The sequence below is a fragment of the Mandrillus leucophaeus genome, unplaced genomic scaffold (assembly GCF_000951045.1).
Source record: "Mandrillus leucophaeus isolate KB7577 unplaced genomic scaffold, Mleu.le_1.0 Scaffold1485, whole genome shotgun sequence".
Lineage (NCBI taxonomy): Eukaryota > Metazoa > Chordata > Mammalia > Primates > Cercopithecidae > Mandrillus > Mandrillus leucophaeus.
Window position 1 is genome coordinate 56,194 of NW_012101460.1, and position 15,199 is coordinate 71,392.

A 15,199-nucleotide genomic window follows, 5' to 3' on the forward strand; every position below is an offset into this window, starting at 1 on the left:
CAACCCACGAAATTTCCTGATGAGAGCAGCTGGGGAAGATAACGGGATGGTGGGGAAGATAACAGCACAGAACAGGAATAGTAAAATTGGAAGAGACTTTAGAGATACACAATGGGAGCAAGAGGAAGAGAGTGAGATCCTGTGAGCAATCTCATGGAAAACAGAAGGGCAGGACATATCATCAGCGGCCCAGAGGCCCGGGGAAGAGACCTTGCTGTCCATTAGAACATTACAGTTTCGGCCAGGTGCAGTGGCTCATGCCTGTAATCCCAGTACTCTGGGAGGCCGAGGCGGGTGGATCACTTGAGGCCAGGAGTTTCAGACCAGCTTGGCCAACATGATGAAACCCTGTCTCTACTAAAAATACAAAAATTAGCTGGGTGTGGTGGTGCATGTCTGTAACCAAAACTACTCAGGGAGTCGAGGCACGAGAATTGCTTGAACACAGGAGGCAGAGGTTGCACTGAGCCAAGATCACGCCACCGCACTCCAGCCTGGGTAACAGAGTGAAACTGTCTCAAAAAAAAGAAAAAAGAAAAGTTTGTGAAATAAGGAGTATCCTAGGGAGTATTCACTAGTGCCCTTCCCACTCCCAGGAGACTTTTTTGAATATTCTTAAGTATAGTTTATTGAATACAATATAAATACTCCACATTTGGCAGTCTATACACAGCAGCTCCAGCCTGGCTTCCCTGGACTTTTGCGCTCTTGCCAGCACCACCTTGACCTCAGCTTGGAGACAGCACAGTCTCCTTCCTTCCCCTTGTTCCCCTAGTTACCAAGTTCTGTCACCACTTCTCCCTCTTTCCATGCATCCTACTTCAAATTTAGCTTTCCCTGCTCATCTTTTTTTTTTTTTTTTTTTTTAAAGAGAGTCTCTCTCTTGTTGCCCAGGCTAGAGTGCAGTGGTGCGATCTTGGCTCACTGCAACCTCCGCCTCCCGGGTTGAAGTGATTCTCCTGCCTCAGCCTCCTGAGTAGCCGGGATTACAGGCGCACGCCACTATGCCCGGCTTCTTTTTTTTTTAAACAGGGTCTTGCTAATGTTGCTGCTCTTGTAAGACTTGAACTCCTGGGCTCCAGAGATCCTCCCACCTCAGCTTCCTGAGTAGCTGGGACTACAGGTGTATACCACTGCACCCAGTTGTAAGACCAAGCCACCTTTAATGAGCAAATATCCTTCCTGTTCTGCTAAAGTACAGAAACCTTTCTACTAGGAACCAGTGGGAAACCAGGGGTTATCTGGGGCTTAGCCCTAGCTGAGTGACAGGAAAGGGAGGGTCTAGACCAGTCCCTGCCGATGTGCTGCTCCACATTGTCAAAGCCCAAGGAAGGATGAGGCCTCTGGGACCAGAGTGGGCCCTGGTGCTAAGGTGGTGGTGGAACAGAACCCAGCAGCCTCAGCTGGATACTGATAGCTTCATCTCCTGCAGGCTTTCAGATGAGAGCAGCTGGGCCCACCGTTTGACCTGCCTGTGTCTACTCACATGGGCTCAGGATGTGGACTTACAGGTTCTCCTTCAATAAATCTTATACAATGATTCTGCCTTTGGCTCTGTTTTTCCTGTGCAGACCCACAGAGTGCCAGGTGCCTCCCTCCCCTCCTCTACTATTTTGGCTCCCGCTATGAAAAGAATAGTGAAACTGCTTTATAGAGAGGAGAAGCTTTAGCTGGAGAACAGCTGTCTTCCTAGGAACCAGGGACAGTCAATAACCAGAAAGGACAGAGGGCTAAGGGGCCTTGGCTCATCTCTCAGATGGGTGGCAGACAAGTTACCAGAGAGAGAGAGACTGTCACTTTTTCACATGGTCAAAGCAGACAGGCACAGGAAAGCATCTATGATCCCCAGAAAGTCCTTGGAGATGGCACTGGATGTCCCCAAATTTTCTTATCAGAGAGTAGAAAACTTGAAAAGGGTCTTTTTTTTTTTTTTTTTTTTTTTTGGAGACAGAGTTTTGCTCTTTTGCCCAGGCTGGAGTGCAGTGGCATGATCTTGGCTCACTGCAACTTCTGCCTTCCGGTTTCAAGTGATTCTCCTGCCTCAGCTTCCGGAGTAGCTAAGATTACAGGCGCGCGCCACCACACCCGGCTAATTTTTGCATTTTCAGTAGAGACAAGGTTTCACCATGTTGGCCAGGCTGGTCATGAACTCCTGACCTCAAGTGATCCACCCGCTTCGGCCTCCCGAAGTGCTGGGATTACAGGCATAAGCCACTGCGCCCAGCCGGCAGGTCTATGTTTTAAAAGCCAGATAAAACTACAGCTCTCTCCCCATTCAGACAGGACGGCCAGCCCTGATGGAGCTGGGGTGAAATGGCCCCTTCAGACTCACCAGGTGCTCAGTACAGAAAGGCCAGGTGCCACTCCAGGGAATCTAAGGTGCCTCAAGAAGATGCCAGGTCAGATTTTCCTGAAGAAAGACCAGCCAGGCACAGTGGCTCACATCTGTAATTCAAGTGCTTTGGGAGGCCAAGAAGGGAAGATCGCTTGAGCCCAGGAGTTCAAGACCAACCTGGGCCAACAGTGAGACTCTGTCTCTACCGAAAAAAAAAAAAAAAAAAAAAAAAAAGACTAACCAAGGGCAGAATCTGATGGCAGCCCCTGAAAGAATCTGGGGGAAATTGGAGGATATGAGTGTGTGTGTATGAAGTTAACTTCAAAGCAAGCTTCCTGAGTGGGTGGGAGGTAAGGGTGTGATGAAGCAGGGCTTCTCCTTTGGCAAAGCCTCTGTAGTCCTTCCTTAGTCACCAGGGAGTTGTGGGAGATAAAGACCAGGGTTGCAGGTGCCTGGAGTACAGGGACAGCAGACAGGTCATGGTGGGTGAGAGGTCAGCTGGTGGGGCACCGATGCGTTTCCTCGGCAGTCCACATACTCATAGCTCTGGAAGACCAGCTGCTCTGAATGGCTCAGGTATGAGCAGGTCAGGGTGCCCCTGGAGAGGAAGCAGGCCTTGTCGCCATGGCTGGAAGGAAAATGAAAGCTCCGGCCCCATTATACTGTCTGGGGGTGGAGAGTTGGGGGCTCCCTCATTTTTCCCTTCCCTCTGGCTCCCCACTCTGCCAAGGAACCTGGGACAGCTGCCCCACCTGTTTTCCAGCAGCTTCCAGACAGCCCTATGCCTGTTGCCCCTAATAGTTTATAGGCAAGGTGAGACTTAGAAAAGGGGCTAGACTTGCTATTCCCAAGAGCCAACAAAGATTCATGGGGTCAGCTTGCATGACTCTGCCCAGAAGGTGGAGCTGAGTGAAACTGAAGTCAGAAGTGAGAGCAGGGACACCAGAGCTCCAAGCTCTACTTACTGGATGTGCAAAAGCACATGGTGGACTTTGATTTCCAGCCAGGTACAGATTTTGCTGAGAGAGAAGAAAAGACAACGTGGGACCACATGTCACATGGAGCAACCTGTCAGCTCAGAAGATGCCTGCAGGTCCCAGTTTCCTTACCCCACACAACCCCTTCCTTCCATCAGGTGCCCCCAATATGCCACTTCCACCCTTTCCCACCCTTCAGGTCAGTGTGGCAGCGTGGCTGCACTATCACTCTGACCTCCACTCACTTGGCCCAGGCACATGCTGGACCCCCCCACAGGAGAAAAACAAAACATTCATCTTCCTCAGCAATGCAGGCTGAAGAGCCCAAGGTTACATATTGTAGAGATTAACCAAATTCCAGCCTGTTTTTCATTCTAATCAAGGTCCAAGCAAGCAGAGGCTGGGGACCCTGAACCCTTGCTTATTACATCCTTGGCCATGGCAGGGCAGTCCAGATGCTGGCTGAAGAATCTGCTAAGCAATCAGGAAAGCTGGTGGGTATTAAGTGGGTTCCTAAGCCAGGCAAGCGGCTAGGGAAGAAGAGATCAAGGGGTACTCACTACGTGTTTTCATCCGGTATCTTGGTGGCTACTGCATAAAACATCTGTCAACCAAATGGGCACAGGGTTAGCCCCGACTCCAGTTGCCCCTTTCCCACCACCACACATCCACACGCTGGTGGGCAGGGCTGGCCAGGGAGAGGGGAGTCACCTGTTCACTGGTCAAAGGGCCAATGTGTAGGAGAAGGTTGTTGGAAACCTGCCCCACCACGAGGGATAGGTGCAGAACCTCGAGGGTCAGCTGTGTCACCGTAATGGGGTAGTAGTTGCCATTGGAGATGTTTAAGACATTCTGGGGATGAAGACAAGGGAAAGGAGGACTGAAGATGGCCCATCCTTAGGAAAAGCCAAACAGTTGCAAAAGCCTGGCTGTCTGGCCTAAGCCCCATCTACCATGACAAGCTTCAGGTGCAGAGGATCAAAACCAGGAGCCCCGTGGAGGGGCACTGAATGGTGAGGGATCTTTACGAAGTTAAGCTGGCTCAGGATCCAGGCCCACCCTGTATGACTTCTTACCATTCAGTCCTGTCCATCCAGAGAGTCTCAGGCACTGTCACCCCACTCCACCCCTATGATTTATCTATCTGGTCCAGATTCTGACCCCTTACTGTGTAGAGTCCCAACCTTTACGATCTGTCATGGAGCTCATGGTTGCTCCTACTTCTCTTCAGGCTCCCAACACCCTCTGGGTGCCATAAGATCCCTGGCTTCCCATGCCCAGGGTCACAACGCTGGACAAAGTTTACAGTGAAGTATTGCTGGGAAGGAGGGGTTGGAGTCCAAGGGCACCCACCCACCGTTATGTTGAGGTAGATATCAGCCTCATCAAAGGCCACCGTGGAGGAGTTGAGGCCTGCAGGCTGCACAACGACGGACCGGGGAAACAGGAAAAAGATGATGAAGGAGGAGGTCACCAGGCAGATGAGCACGGCCAGGAACACAAAGAGCTTCCTGTGTGAAAGCAGGATCCAGGATGGAGGAATGGAAAAGTCTGAACACCAAAGAAACTCGGGGAGGAGGTTCAGACACTCCTCTCCATACACCAGGCTTTCCCCTGCACACTACCCCAACATCATTTAGCTCCCCAGATGTGGCCCGGAATGAGTAGGGGCACAGGATTGGCAGGCAGGCAGCCTGGTTTCCACTCCCAGCTCTCTGTTCCCATTGACCCAATAACATGGAGCAGCCCACTTAATCTCCTTAAGTCTCAGTTTCCTTGTTGGTAAAAGGCAGATAATTGTACTGACCTCATAGAATTTTGTTATCGGCTAATATATGAAAAAATACTAATCACAGGTCCCTGCACATGGCAAAAGCATGATGAATGCTAGTTATTATCACTAGAAGAAGTAAGTCCATATTTGGAAGTTCTGAATTTTAACATTCAGAACAGGACACTATCCATCCATCTAATTCAAAATTCAGATACGCATTAAAGAGATAAGTACTTTGTTAGTATCTTATGATGGGCACGGCTAATTTCTTTTTTTTCTTTTTTTTTTTTGAGATGGAGTCTTGCTCCGTCACCCAGGCTAGAGTGCAGTGGCGCGATCAACATCCTGGGTTGAAGGGATTCTCCTGCCTCAGCCTCCCAAGTAGCTGGGATTACAGGCACCTGCCACTGTGCTCAGCTAATTTTTGTATTTTTTAGTAGAGATGGGGTTTTGCCATGTTGGTCAGGCTGGTCTCGAACTCCTAACCTCAGGTAATCCTCCTGTCTTGGCCTCCCCAAACTGCTGGAATTATAGGCATGAATCACCACACCCAGCCTGATTTCTTTTTTTTTTTTTTGAGACAGAGTCTTGTTCTGTCACCCAGGCTAGAGTGTAGTGGCGTGATCTCAGCTTACTGCAAGCTCCGCCTCCCGGATTCACACCATTCTCCTGCCTCAGCCTCCCGAGTAACTGGGACTACAGTCGTCCGCCACCAAGCCCAGTTAATTTTCTTGTATTTTTAGTAGAGATGGGGTTTCCCCATGTTGGCCAGGATGGTCTCGATCTCCTGACCTCGTGATCCGCCCACCTCGGCCTCCCAAAGTGCTGGAATTACAGGCGTGAGCCACCGCGCCCGGCCTTGCCCAGCCTGATTTCTAATTCTGGTATAGTGGGGTGGCAGAGAGGGTTCGGCTTGGTGGTGACTCCCAGGTTGACACCGGGACCTTAGGAGGAGGTTGAGGGAGTTCCATGTCAGATAGACTCAGATCACAAACACAGTAGGCCCCAGGGCTGCCTGAGGTTCTGAAGTATCCCAGAACAGCAGAAAATAGGTTTTTCACCTCTACTGGGAGAAGAACAAGCAAGTCTGAACTGCCTCAGCAAGGGAGCTGCTTAAGAAAAATAATGTTTTCAAATCAATTGCAGCCAGGGCCACATGCTTGTTCCCTCCTTCCTGGGAGGACTTGCAGAGCTACCAGATCCTTCCTGTCTTGGAGAGGGTGCCATGCTTCCTGGAAGCAGTGATGCTTAAGGAAGGCCACCTGGTGTCCTCAAGTGACATCTGCTGCTGCTGCTGCTACTTTTTTCTTTTTTTTTTTTTTTTGGTAGAGATGGGGTTTCACCATGTTGCCCAGGCTGGTCTTGAACTCCTGAGCTCAAGTGATCTGCCTGCCTTGGTCTCCCAAAGTGCTGGGATTACAGGTATGAGCCACCACACCCGGTCCAGGAGCTTCTAAATCAGGAAAAAATTCTTGGACGTAAGGAGGTGGTATCTCTGAGGCTCAGGCTTTCTATGGAAGAACTAATAGGAATATATTAGGGGGGATCAAAACAGGGGAGACAAAGGGAACAGCCCCCATGGGCGATGGCTTGTGGAGCTGAGGGAGGAAGAGGGGCTTACGTGTGCTTGGGCTTCAGCCTCTGGTCCCCATAGGGGATGAGAGCCACCAACTGCTTCTCCAGCTCTAGAGAGAGAGAAGGTGAGAGGGAGGGCAAAGATGCAACTGTGACAAATATTTCCTGTGCCAGCCTCCCAGAAGCACGCCTCCACCCACACCATAGAGCAATGTTTTTGTTTTTTGTTTTTTGTTTTTTTTTTGAGACGGAGTCTCGCTCTGTTGCCCAGGCTGGAGTGCAGTGGCCGGATTTCAGCTCACTGCAAGCTCCGCTTCCCGGGTTTACGCCATTCTCCTGCCTCAGCCTCCCGAGTAGCTGGGACTACAGGCGCCCGCCACCTCGCCCGGCTAGTTTTTTGTATTTTTAAGTAGAGACGGGGTTTCACCATGTTAGCCAGGATGGTCTCGATCTCCTGGCCTCGTGATCCGCCCGTCTCGGCCTCCCAAAGTGCTGGGATTACAGGCTTGAGCCACCGCGCCTGGCCGGAGCAATGTTAGAAGCATGCCGCCTCTGCCCCAGAGCAGAACTGGAAGCACTGGACTCTGCTACCAAAGTTGGCAGGTCAGCTTTGCCATCTCTAGAATGGAAGTGAGATTTCCACTAATAGGTATGAAGAATCTCTGAAAGTCACCAGCAAATCAGAGATGCCCAGGATCTTTGGAAAGGTAATTTCTAACTTCCTGAACTGAATGAATCCTAAGACATACAGTGTTGCTTAGGAGCACAGTGACTAGAATCCCTCTTTCCCACAAGGGGCTGGGGAATACAACCAGGGAAGGAGGGCAGGTTTTTGCAGGGAACCCAAAGATAGTTAAGTATCTCCCTGGCCAGCCTGACACTGGGAGGTCAAGAGCTGGGAGCAGATCTAACCCCATCCAAGGAGACTCAGAGGGGCTGCCCCAGGCCAATAGGCTAAGAACTTTCCCTGGACTCCAGGGTATTTCCAGAGCCGTGGGCCACTCACCTTGGGGAATCTTGCCACTGCCCTGGCAGGTGGGACAAGTCACAAAGCTGGCACCAGCAGTTCCTTCACAAGGCACACAGGAACAAAGAGACTTGCTGCTACCGGTGCTGAAGTAGCTGACAGCCTGGCTGCCAATGGCTGGATTGGAGGGCAGGATTGACTTGTTCTCATCCTCCCGCCAAGAGCCCAACTGTGAAAACGTCTTACCCATTCTTCGGAGGCAGGGGTTTCACTAATGAGAAAAGACCAAAGTTCAGTGCTAAGCACTGACGCCAAATGTAGTTTTGGTTTGAGGTTCTCAAGACTGGCAAGGAGCCCCACCACAGTTTAAGCAAGCTCAAGTCTAAGGAAGATAGGGTGTGAAAAATTGGGTGGTTACACGGGACTTTCAGAAGTCTCAACGCATTTCAACTCCTTTCATTATTTTAAAAGAGACCAATCTGCCTACAAAAGGGAAAACAAAAGAAAAGCAGAAGTTATTTCACTTTAAGGAACTTTCATAAATGATTGGCAGAGCATTTAATTTTTCTCTGGAAAAGTTGCTGAGCTGTCATTCAGTTCAAGGGAAGGAAGTTGGATAGGGCAGAAAAGAGATTCTTTGAAACAAGCAGAGAAGAGGCCAGACTGGTCACAGGTGTGGTTATGACCCCTATCTAAAGAAGCCCTGGGAGAAAGCAGACACCTCACTGCTTTCTGAGGCGGGGTAAGAAAGCCTGAGGAGGTCATAGTGATACCAGAGTCTGTCTTTCACTAGGAAAAGTCAAGGCTAAATCTGGACTCTGTGTGGCAGAACGAGGCCGGCAAGTGAGCCACACAGATCTTTCTGGGCTAAAATATTGCGAGGCTCACCTGGTTCAGGTCTGGGATCCCAGGCTTCTCAGCTGCACGAGGGCGAGACTTCTGACGTGCGTCTTTGGGGAGAAGGGCCTCTAACGGCAGAGTGGACTGGACTGGGCTGAGCTGGGCGGTGGTGGGGAGGAGAAACACGGCGTGGGGCCGGCAACCGGCCGGAGTCCTAGGGGAGCGAATGTGCTGCACTGGAGAGTGGGGATAGCGAAGACGCTGACCTCCCCGAAGGGCCAAGCAGATTCCTGGGCTACATGGGGGCTCTGCCACGGGCCGACCCGGTGGGCGCGGACGGAGAAGGTGTGACTTCATTAAGGGAGGATTTCAAGGCCCACCACACACACCGAGAGGCCGTTAGTCAAGCTTACTACGCGTGCAGGGGGCGCCTGTGTGTTGGGCGAGGCGGCGGCAACAGGAGGTATCTTGACCTCCGAAAGATAAAGTAAGTAAATAGAGTGTCTAGGGAGGGTCTTACCCGCGGACGACTGCAGCGACAGAAACGGCAGCAAGCAGAATCGAAAGTGCGGGAGCGGACACGCCCCTCAAGCTTTGACTCAGTGCCCAGGGAAGTCCCGCCCCAGCCCCTAAAGGCCCACCCCCTCGTCCCCGGGACCGCCCCTTCGCCACGCAGCAGCCAGAGACGCTCCCAGCTCTTCAAACGTAACCCGAGGGCCCGGACGCTGCTTCCGCAAGGACTGGCCAGTCCGGATAGGAATTTCGAAGAACATTTATTTTACCATTCTTTAGGTGGTTATGTACAAGTGCAACGGAGAGGACAACCCGGGCCCTCCTGGCCCTCGACTATAAAGCTCCGATGGTCAAGACAGGTCCCGCCCATCAATCCAGTTACACACACCCTGCCGCTCCACCTTCTGCCCGGAAGCCCCGATTAAAATGTTTTAAATAATGAACGGCCTGGTTGGCTTGCAGTTTGAATCCTGGTTTATTTAAGTAGCATTCAGGAGTTATACTGTAAATAAACATCATTATGGCTAATGACTAATTAAAATCACCATTCATTACAAATACCAACCAGGTTAGATAATACTATTTTAACTATCTTTTCCCCTTCGGTCTGGAATTCATATTCTTCCTTTTCTGGAAGTCATTTTCATGGATAAAATATTTGGCATTTTTTTGTTACCTCTTCCTTCACCAACTGTACTCAACTCCCTTCTGTAAACAGAGTGAGAACCTGGGTCCATGGACAAGCTCCTTCCCACTTATCTTGGGGTTAAACCAAAACTTTTTCAGCAACTTTGCCCCCATCCAAGTTTTGCACAATACCAGCTGCCTCTTCCTGTTCTAGGCTTTCTAGGGCTGGATACCTCTGAACGGACTTCAAGCATTAAAGAAGTCATCAGCATTTCCTGTACCTCACACACTCATTTGCCCACCCTGAACTTTACTGACATTAATTTAGGAGCCTGCCTTTTGCCTTTCACATGTTTCTATTTCCCCCACTGTACTGTAAAATAAGATCTGCCCTGACATTAAGAAAAAAGGTAACTGTTAAATTTACTTTTCCCTTTAAATAACAGAAGGATTTTTTCCTTTTCTACGAGATTAGGAAAATATTTCACACTACCTAAATTTTTTCCCTTAAATAAAAATGTATGCAAAATTACTATAATAGACATTGCTCAATAGGTGCTGGTGGGTTTATCAGCACACTCTTCCTCCTTTCATTGAAATGCAGAGATTCCCTTGAAGTTGGGTACTCTTGAATGCACCACGGAGTCTTTAGAAAGCAACGGTGCCAACTATTAAGTCTTGCAGGAAAATTACTTTCTCCTTGAGAGAGGAAGAGTAACAACATTTCTATCATGCTCTGGGTGTTATTTTAATGCCAAATAGCTAGGAAGCTTGAGCTGGGTTACAGAAATTATGAGAATAATTCTTAAAAACAACTTACGAGGTTAATGTCTTTCAAAACCTGAAAATTAACAGATATCCCCATAAAAAATCCACATTAATCAAAGAAAAACACTCAACTTCAATAAAAGCAGAAAGAAAAATGGTTCTATATGAAGTTGAAGTTATACTTGTCAATGCACTAAAATAGTTTTATCCAAATCAACTGAAAAACTGTCTTCATACTATTCATCCAATGTCTAAAGTGAAAATTTAAGTTCTGGTCTTTAACTTGCTCCCCAAAATACTATAACAGGTATTGTCTTGGTAACTCAACGATGGGCTCTACACAGATTCAGCAGATTAAAAATAAGCAAGGGCTTCTACCCCATACCCCAATGACAGAATAAAGATCATCTCTGAGCAGCAGGCAGTTATTTAATACAAGGTCACTCCTCAATAGCGTTCGCTGTACCAGTCATTGTTGTTTATCTGAAGAAGTTCCGTTACAACCTGCAGGATATTGTAATTGTGTTTCTTCAGCAGCCGTAGGTTCAGCTGCCTGTCACAGAATCCCATTTCAAAGAGATGGGCCATCAGGGCTGCTGTCTGATCTTCAGAAACTATTGGCTGTGTAGAGACAAGCAAAGCAAAAAAAAAAAAAAAACAACTGTATAATTTAAATGTTTATTTTATACATTTGTATCATCTTGTAAGCATACCAGACTTTCCAAATTTATTCAAAGTACTAGGTAATTAGATTCAAGGCTATGGCACTCCTGTGTACTTGATACCAACGGTTCCGACTGGGAAGACCCTATTTTAGATTAGTTATGTGTGTACTTGAAGGAGGGGAGAAGGGAAACCGGGGAGCTAATGAGCTACTTAGAACTAGGAGAATGCTTCATGGGGAACTTTCAGGAAGAAGCATGTTTCGGCCAGATGAAGGAATGACAGCAAGCCCCGGAGACCCTGTGAACATAAATGTTATTGTGATGATGGGGCAAGTATGAGCAAGATAAAAGTGTTACTGAAAGATGCTATGGGAAATTTTGTCAGATATGCAGAGGAGCTGTACAAAAAAAAAAAAACCGCTTGGGAAATTACAACCTGGGAAGGCTTCTTGATTTTTTCTCCTCCAAAAGAATAGGTAAGAAGGGCTGGGCGCAGTGGCTCACGCCTGTAATCCTAGCACTTTGGGAGGCCGAGGCAGGCAGATCACGAGGTCAGGAGATCGAGACCATCCTGGCTAACATGGTGAAACCCTGTCTCTACTAAAAATACAAAAAATGAGCCAGGCATGGTGGTAGGCGCCTGTATTCCCAGCTACTCGGAAGGCTGAGGCAGGAGAATGGCGTGAACCCGGGAAGTGGGGCTTGCAGTGAGCTGAGATTGCACCACTGCACTCCAGCCTGGGCAACAGAGTGAGACTCTGTCTCAAAAAAAAAAAAAAAAAAAAAAAAAAGAATAGGTAAGAGGAAGTTAACATTCATTCATTCAAGCCCTATGGTGGAAGCATTACCTTCCTAAATCCTTAAACCCTTGTTTTTTTGTTTTTGAGACAGGGTGTCACTCTGTTCCCCAGGCTGGTGTGCAGTGGTGTGAACACAGTTTATTACAGCCTCAACCTCCTGGGCTCAAATGAACCTCTTGCCTCAGCCTTCCAAGTAGCTGGGACCACTGGTCCGCGCTACCACACCTGGCAAATTTTTAAATTTTTTACTAGAGATGAGGTCTGCCCTATGTTGCCCAGGCTGGTCTTGAACTCCTGGGCGCAAGTGATCCTTGAACTCTGGTCTCCCAAAATGCTGGGATTATAGATGTGAGCCACCTCGCCTGGCCTCTGGTTCTGTTATCATAATTTCACAGACTGGGGATACTGAAGCTGTATAGCAGAAAGATTATTAACTCTGGAGACAGACAGGCTTAGACTCAAACCCTAATCTTCCATTTACTAACCAACTCTGCTACTGATTACTTTATGAACTGAAGATATATCATACCTCCTACTTTGCAGGGTTGTTGAGAAAGTATGTAAAGATGAGAACAGTATGCAAACATGTTAAGCATTTCCCTCCACATCTGATTCCACTGTTCCCTTCTACCTTCTTATTTCAGAATAGATTATCCATCCTCCTTTGCAGATTAATGGAATGTACCTTGCATTGTATCTCATTACTTCTCACCACTTCAAAAATCTTTCTCCATCTCCAATCTGTCTCTCATCTTTATTGTTAACCTCTTTCACTACTGGCTTGCCCATCTCTAAAGTCTCACCCAACTTTAAAAATGTTTCCTCTTGTCTTATGTATCCTAGCTTCTGCCTGCTGTAGCCTAACTATTTGAAAGTGTGCCGTACTTCCACTCACCACCGGTTCACATCTCTCTGTAGCGTCTAACACTGTTGACCATGTCCTCCTCATTAAAACAACCTTCCCTAAGTTCCAGCATAGAACTCTCTCTTCATTTTCCCCCTAGTTCCCAGTTTTCTTTCAGAGTATTCCTTTCCCTGATCCTTAAAGGTTGCTTCTTGCTTTCCCCATTATTCCTGCAACACCTCACCCCATCAGATGGCTCCTGCTATAATCTGTAGGCAAGTGACTCTCAAGCCTGTATCACCAGGCCAAATCCCTCCCCTGTGATCTCGATGGATACAGCTGGCCTGCCATATCTGTGGGTTCCTCATCTATGAATCAATCAACTAAGAACTGAAAATACTTGGGGAGAAAAAAAGGAACACATACAGACTTGTCATTATTCCCTAAACAATACAGTATAACAACTATTTATACAGCATTTACATTGTATTGGGTATTGTAAGTAATGTAGAGATGAAGTATATGAGATGGGCTGGATGCAGTGGCTCAAGCCTGTCATCCCAGTACTTTGGGAGGCTGAAGTGGGAGGATTGTTTTGAGGCCAGGAGTTAGTTGCCCTGGGCAACATAGTGAAACTCCATCTCTTCAAAAATATTTTAAAAAAACTAGCCAGGAATAGTGGTGCCCACCTGTAGTCCCTACTACTCAAGAGGCTGAGGTGAGAGGATTGCTTGAACCCAAGAGTTCTAGGCTGCACTCCAGCCTGGACAACAGAGCAAGACCCTGTCTCTAAAAAACTAAAACTAAACAAGTAAGCAAGAAGATATGCCTAGGTTATATATAAATACTACACTATTTTATATAAGGGACTTAAGCATCTATGGATTTCAGTATCCCATAGGGGGTCCTGGAGTCAACCCCCATAGATACTGAGGGACAACTATATATCCAGCTGCACTCTGGATATCTTTACCTTTACCTGGACATGCCACAAACTCAACACTGTCCAGCAAAACTGACCTAGTTCTCTTCTGCTCAAATACATCCTTCCCAGCATGTCTTATCTTAATAAATGGTACTAAACCAGAAATTTGGGATTTATCCTTGACTTCCCCTACCCCACCCCAAGATAGTGTCTGGCTTTGTTGCCCAGGCTGGAGTGCAATGGCATGATCTCAGCTCACTGCAACCTCTGCCTCTGGGGCTCAAGATATTCACCCACCTAAGTCCCCCGAGTAGCTGGGACTACAGGTGTGCACCACCAAGTCTGTCTAGTTTTTTTGTATTTTTTGTAGAGATAGGGTTTCACTATGTTGCCCAGGCTGGTCTTGAACTCCTGAGCTCAAGTGATCTGCCCACCTTGGCCTCCCAAAGTGCTGAAATTACAGATGTGAGCCACTGTGCCTAGCCTATCCTTGACTTCTTTTTAGCCACTTAATCATCATCTCAAAGTTATGCCATTTTCATCTCTTAATTATCTTTTCTACCCTTCCTTTCCACCAACATGTGGATTCTCTTAGGGATTTCCTTTTTTTTGTTTTTTTTGAGACGGAGTCTCGCTCTGTCATCCAGACTGGAGTGCAGTGGCGCAATCTCGGCTCACTGCAACCTCCGCCTCCCAGGTTCAAGCGATTCTCCTGTCTCAGCCTCCTGAGTAGCTGGGATTACAGGCAAGTCACCACGCCCAGCTAATCTTTGTATTTTTAGTAGAGATAGGGTTTCACTATGTGGGTCAGGCTGGTCTCGAACTCCTGACCTCATGATCCACCTGTCTCAGCCTCCCAAAGTGTTGGGATTACAAGTGTGAGCCACCACGCCCGGCCTTTTTTTTTTGGAGACAGGGTCTCACTCTGTCGCCCATACTGGAGTTCAGTGGTGCGATCTCAGCTCACTGCAACCTCTGCCTCCCGGGCTGGAGTGATCCTCCCACCTCGGCCTCTTGAGTATGTGGGACCACAGGCGTATACCACCATGCTCAGCTAATTTTTTATAGTTTTAGCAGAGACAGGGTTTTGCCCTGTTGCCCAAGCTGGTCTTGAACTCTTGGATGCAAATAATGTACCCGCTTCCGCCTCCCAACCTGCTGGGATTACAGGTGTGAGCCACCAAGCCCAGCTGGTCTTTTTTCATCTTACTCTTCTTCTCAGACCAGATTCACACTCCATGCTCACATTTCCAAGTCGTTTTTACTGGCTACACTGTCTATAATGATCTTTCTCTCCCTCTTTGCTGATGAACATTTACTCTGTCATTTAGGACTCAGTTCAGGCATCATTTACCAGAAAGCCTTAGTTGGGCACACCAGGTTGAAGTGTTTCATCTGTCTGATAGCACAGGCATAGTATCTTTTTATTTTTTTGAGATGGAGTCTCGCTCTGTTGCCCAGACTGGAGTGCAGTGGCACAATCTCGGCTCACTGCAACCTCCACCTCCCGGGTTCAAGTGATTCTCCCGCCTCAGCCTCCCAAGTAGCTGAGATTACAGGCACATATCACCGTGCCCAGCTAATTTTTG

The 15,199-nt window shown here is 48.0% G+C and overlaps 2 protein-coding genes across 9 annotated transcripts in view; both read right to left on the reverse strand.

Annotated features, from left to right (window-relative positions):
- Window positions 1-842: 842 nt before the first annotated feature.
- Window positions 843-9,140, reverse strand: TMEM106A (transmembrane protein 106A). 5 transcript variants are annotated; one of them, XM_011974749.1, is made up of 10 exons: window positions 8,989-9,034; window positions 8,517-8,682; window positions 7,875-7,899; window positions 7,668-7,730; window positions 6,708-6,771; window positions 4,670-4,823; window positions 4,024-4,164; window positions 3,873-3,916; window positions 3,301-3,354; window positions 843-2,933 (listed from the first exon to the last, which is right to left on the reverse strand). In XM_011974749.1, exons 3-10 carry the CDS (start codon window positions 7,876-7,878, stop codon window positions 2,813-2,815), a joined length of 645 nt encoding a protein of 214 aa, XP_011830139.1. In that variant the 5' UTR covers window positions 7,879-7,899; window positions 8,517-8,682; window positions 8,989-9,034; the 3' UTR covers window positions 843-2,812. The 5 variants fall into 5 exon arrangements, with proteins under 5 accessions (XP_011830139.1, XP_011830140.1, XP_011830136.1 ...); XM_011974750.1 differs by having other exon boundaries at window positions 8,517-8,704; XM_011974746.1 differs by having other exon boundaries at window positions 7,668-7,899; window positions 8,989-9,140.
- Window positions 9,141-9,222: 82 nt separating this feature from the next.
- Window positions 9,223-15,199, reverse strand: part of NBR1 (neighbor of BRCA1 gene 1) — a 39,985-nt gene continuing 34,008 nt past the window's right edge. For all 4 annotated transcript variants that reach the window (XM_011974752.1, XM_011974753.1, XM_011974754.1 and 1 more), the window contains one exon: window positions 9,223-10,997. In XM_011974752.1, the coding sequence (XP_011830142.1) occupies window positions 10,824-10,997 (174 nt within the window). In that variant the 3' untranslated portion in view covers window positions 9,223-10,823. The remainder of the gene's footprint in view (window positions 10,998-15,199) is intronic.

Bases quoted from the DNA above. Each gene is read 5' to 3' on its own strand.
- TMEM106A (XM_011974746.1), bottom strand. From the start codon at position 7,878: ATGGGTAAGACGTTTTCACAGTTGGGCTCTTGGCGGGAGGATGAGAAC. The intron at 4,824-6,707 runs GTAAGCCCCTCT...GCTTTCACACAG, and splicing joins AGGCTGAAGCCCAAGCACAC to GAAGCTCTTTGTGTTCCTGG. The intron at 3,917-4,023 runs GTGACTCCCCTC...TTTGGTTGACAG, and splicing joins GCCCTTTGACCAGTGAACAG to ATGTTTTATGCAGTAGCCAC.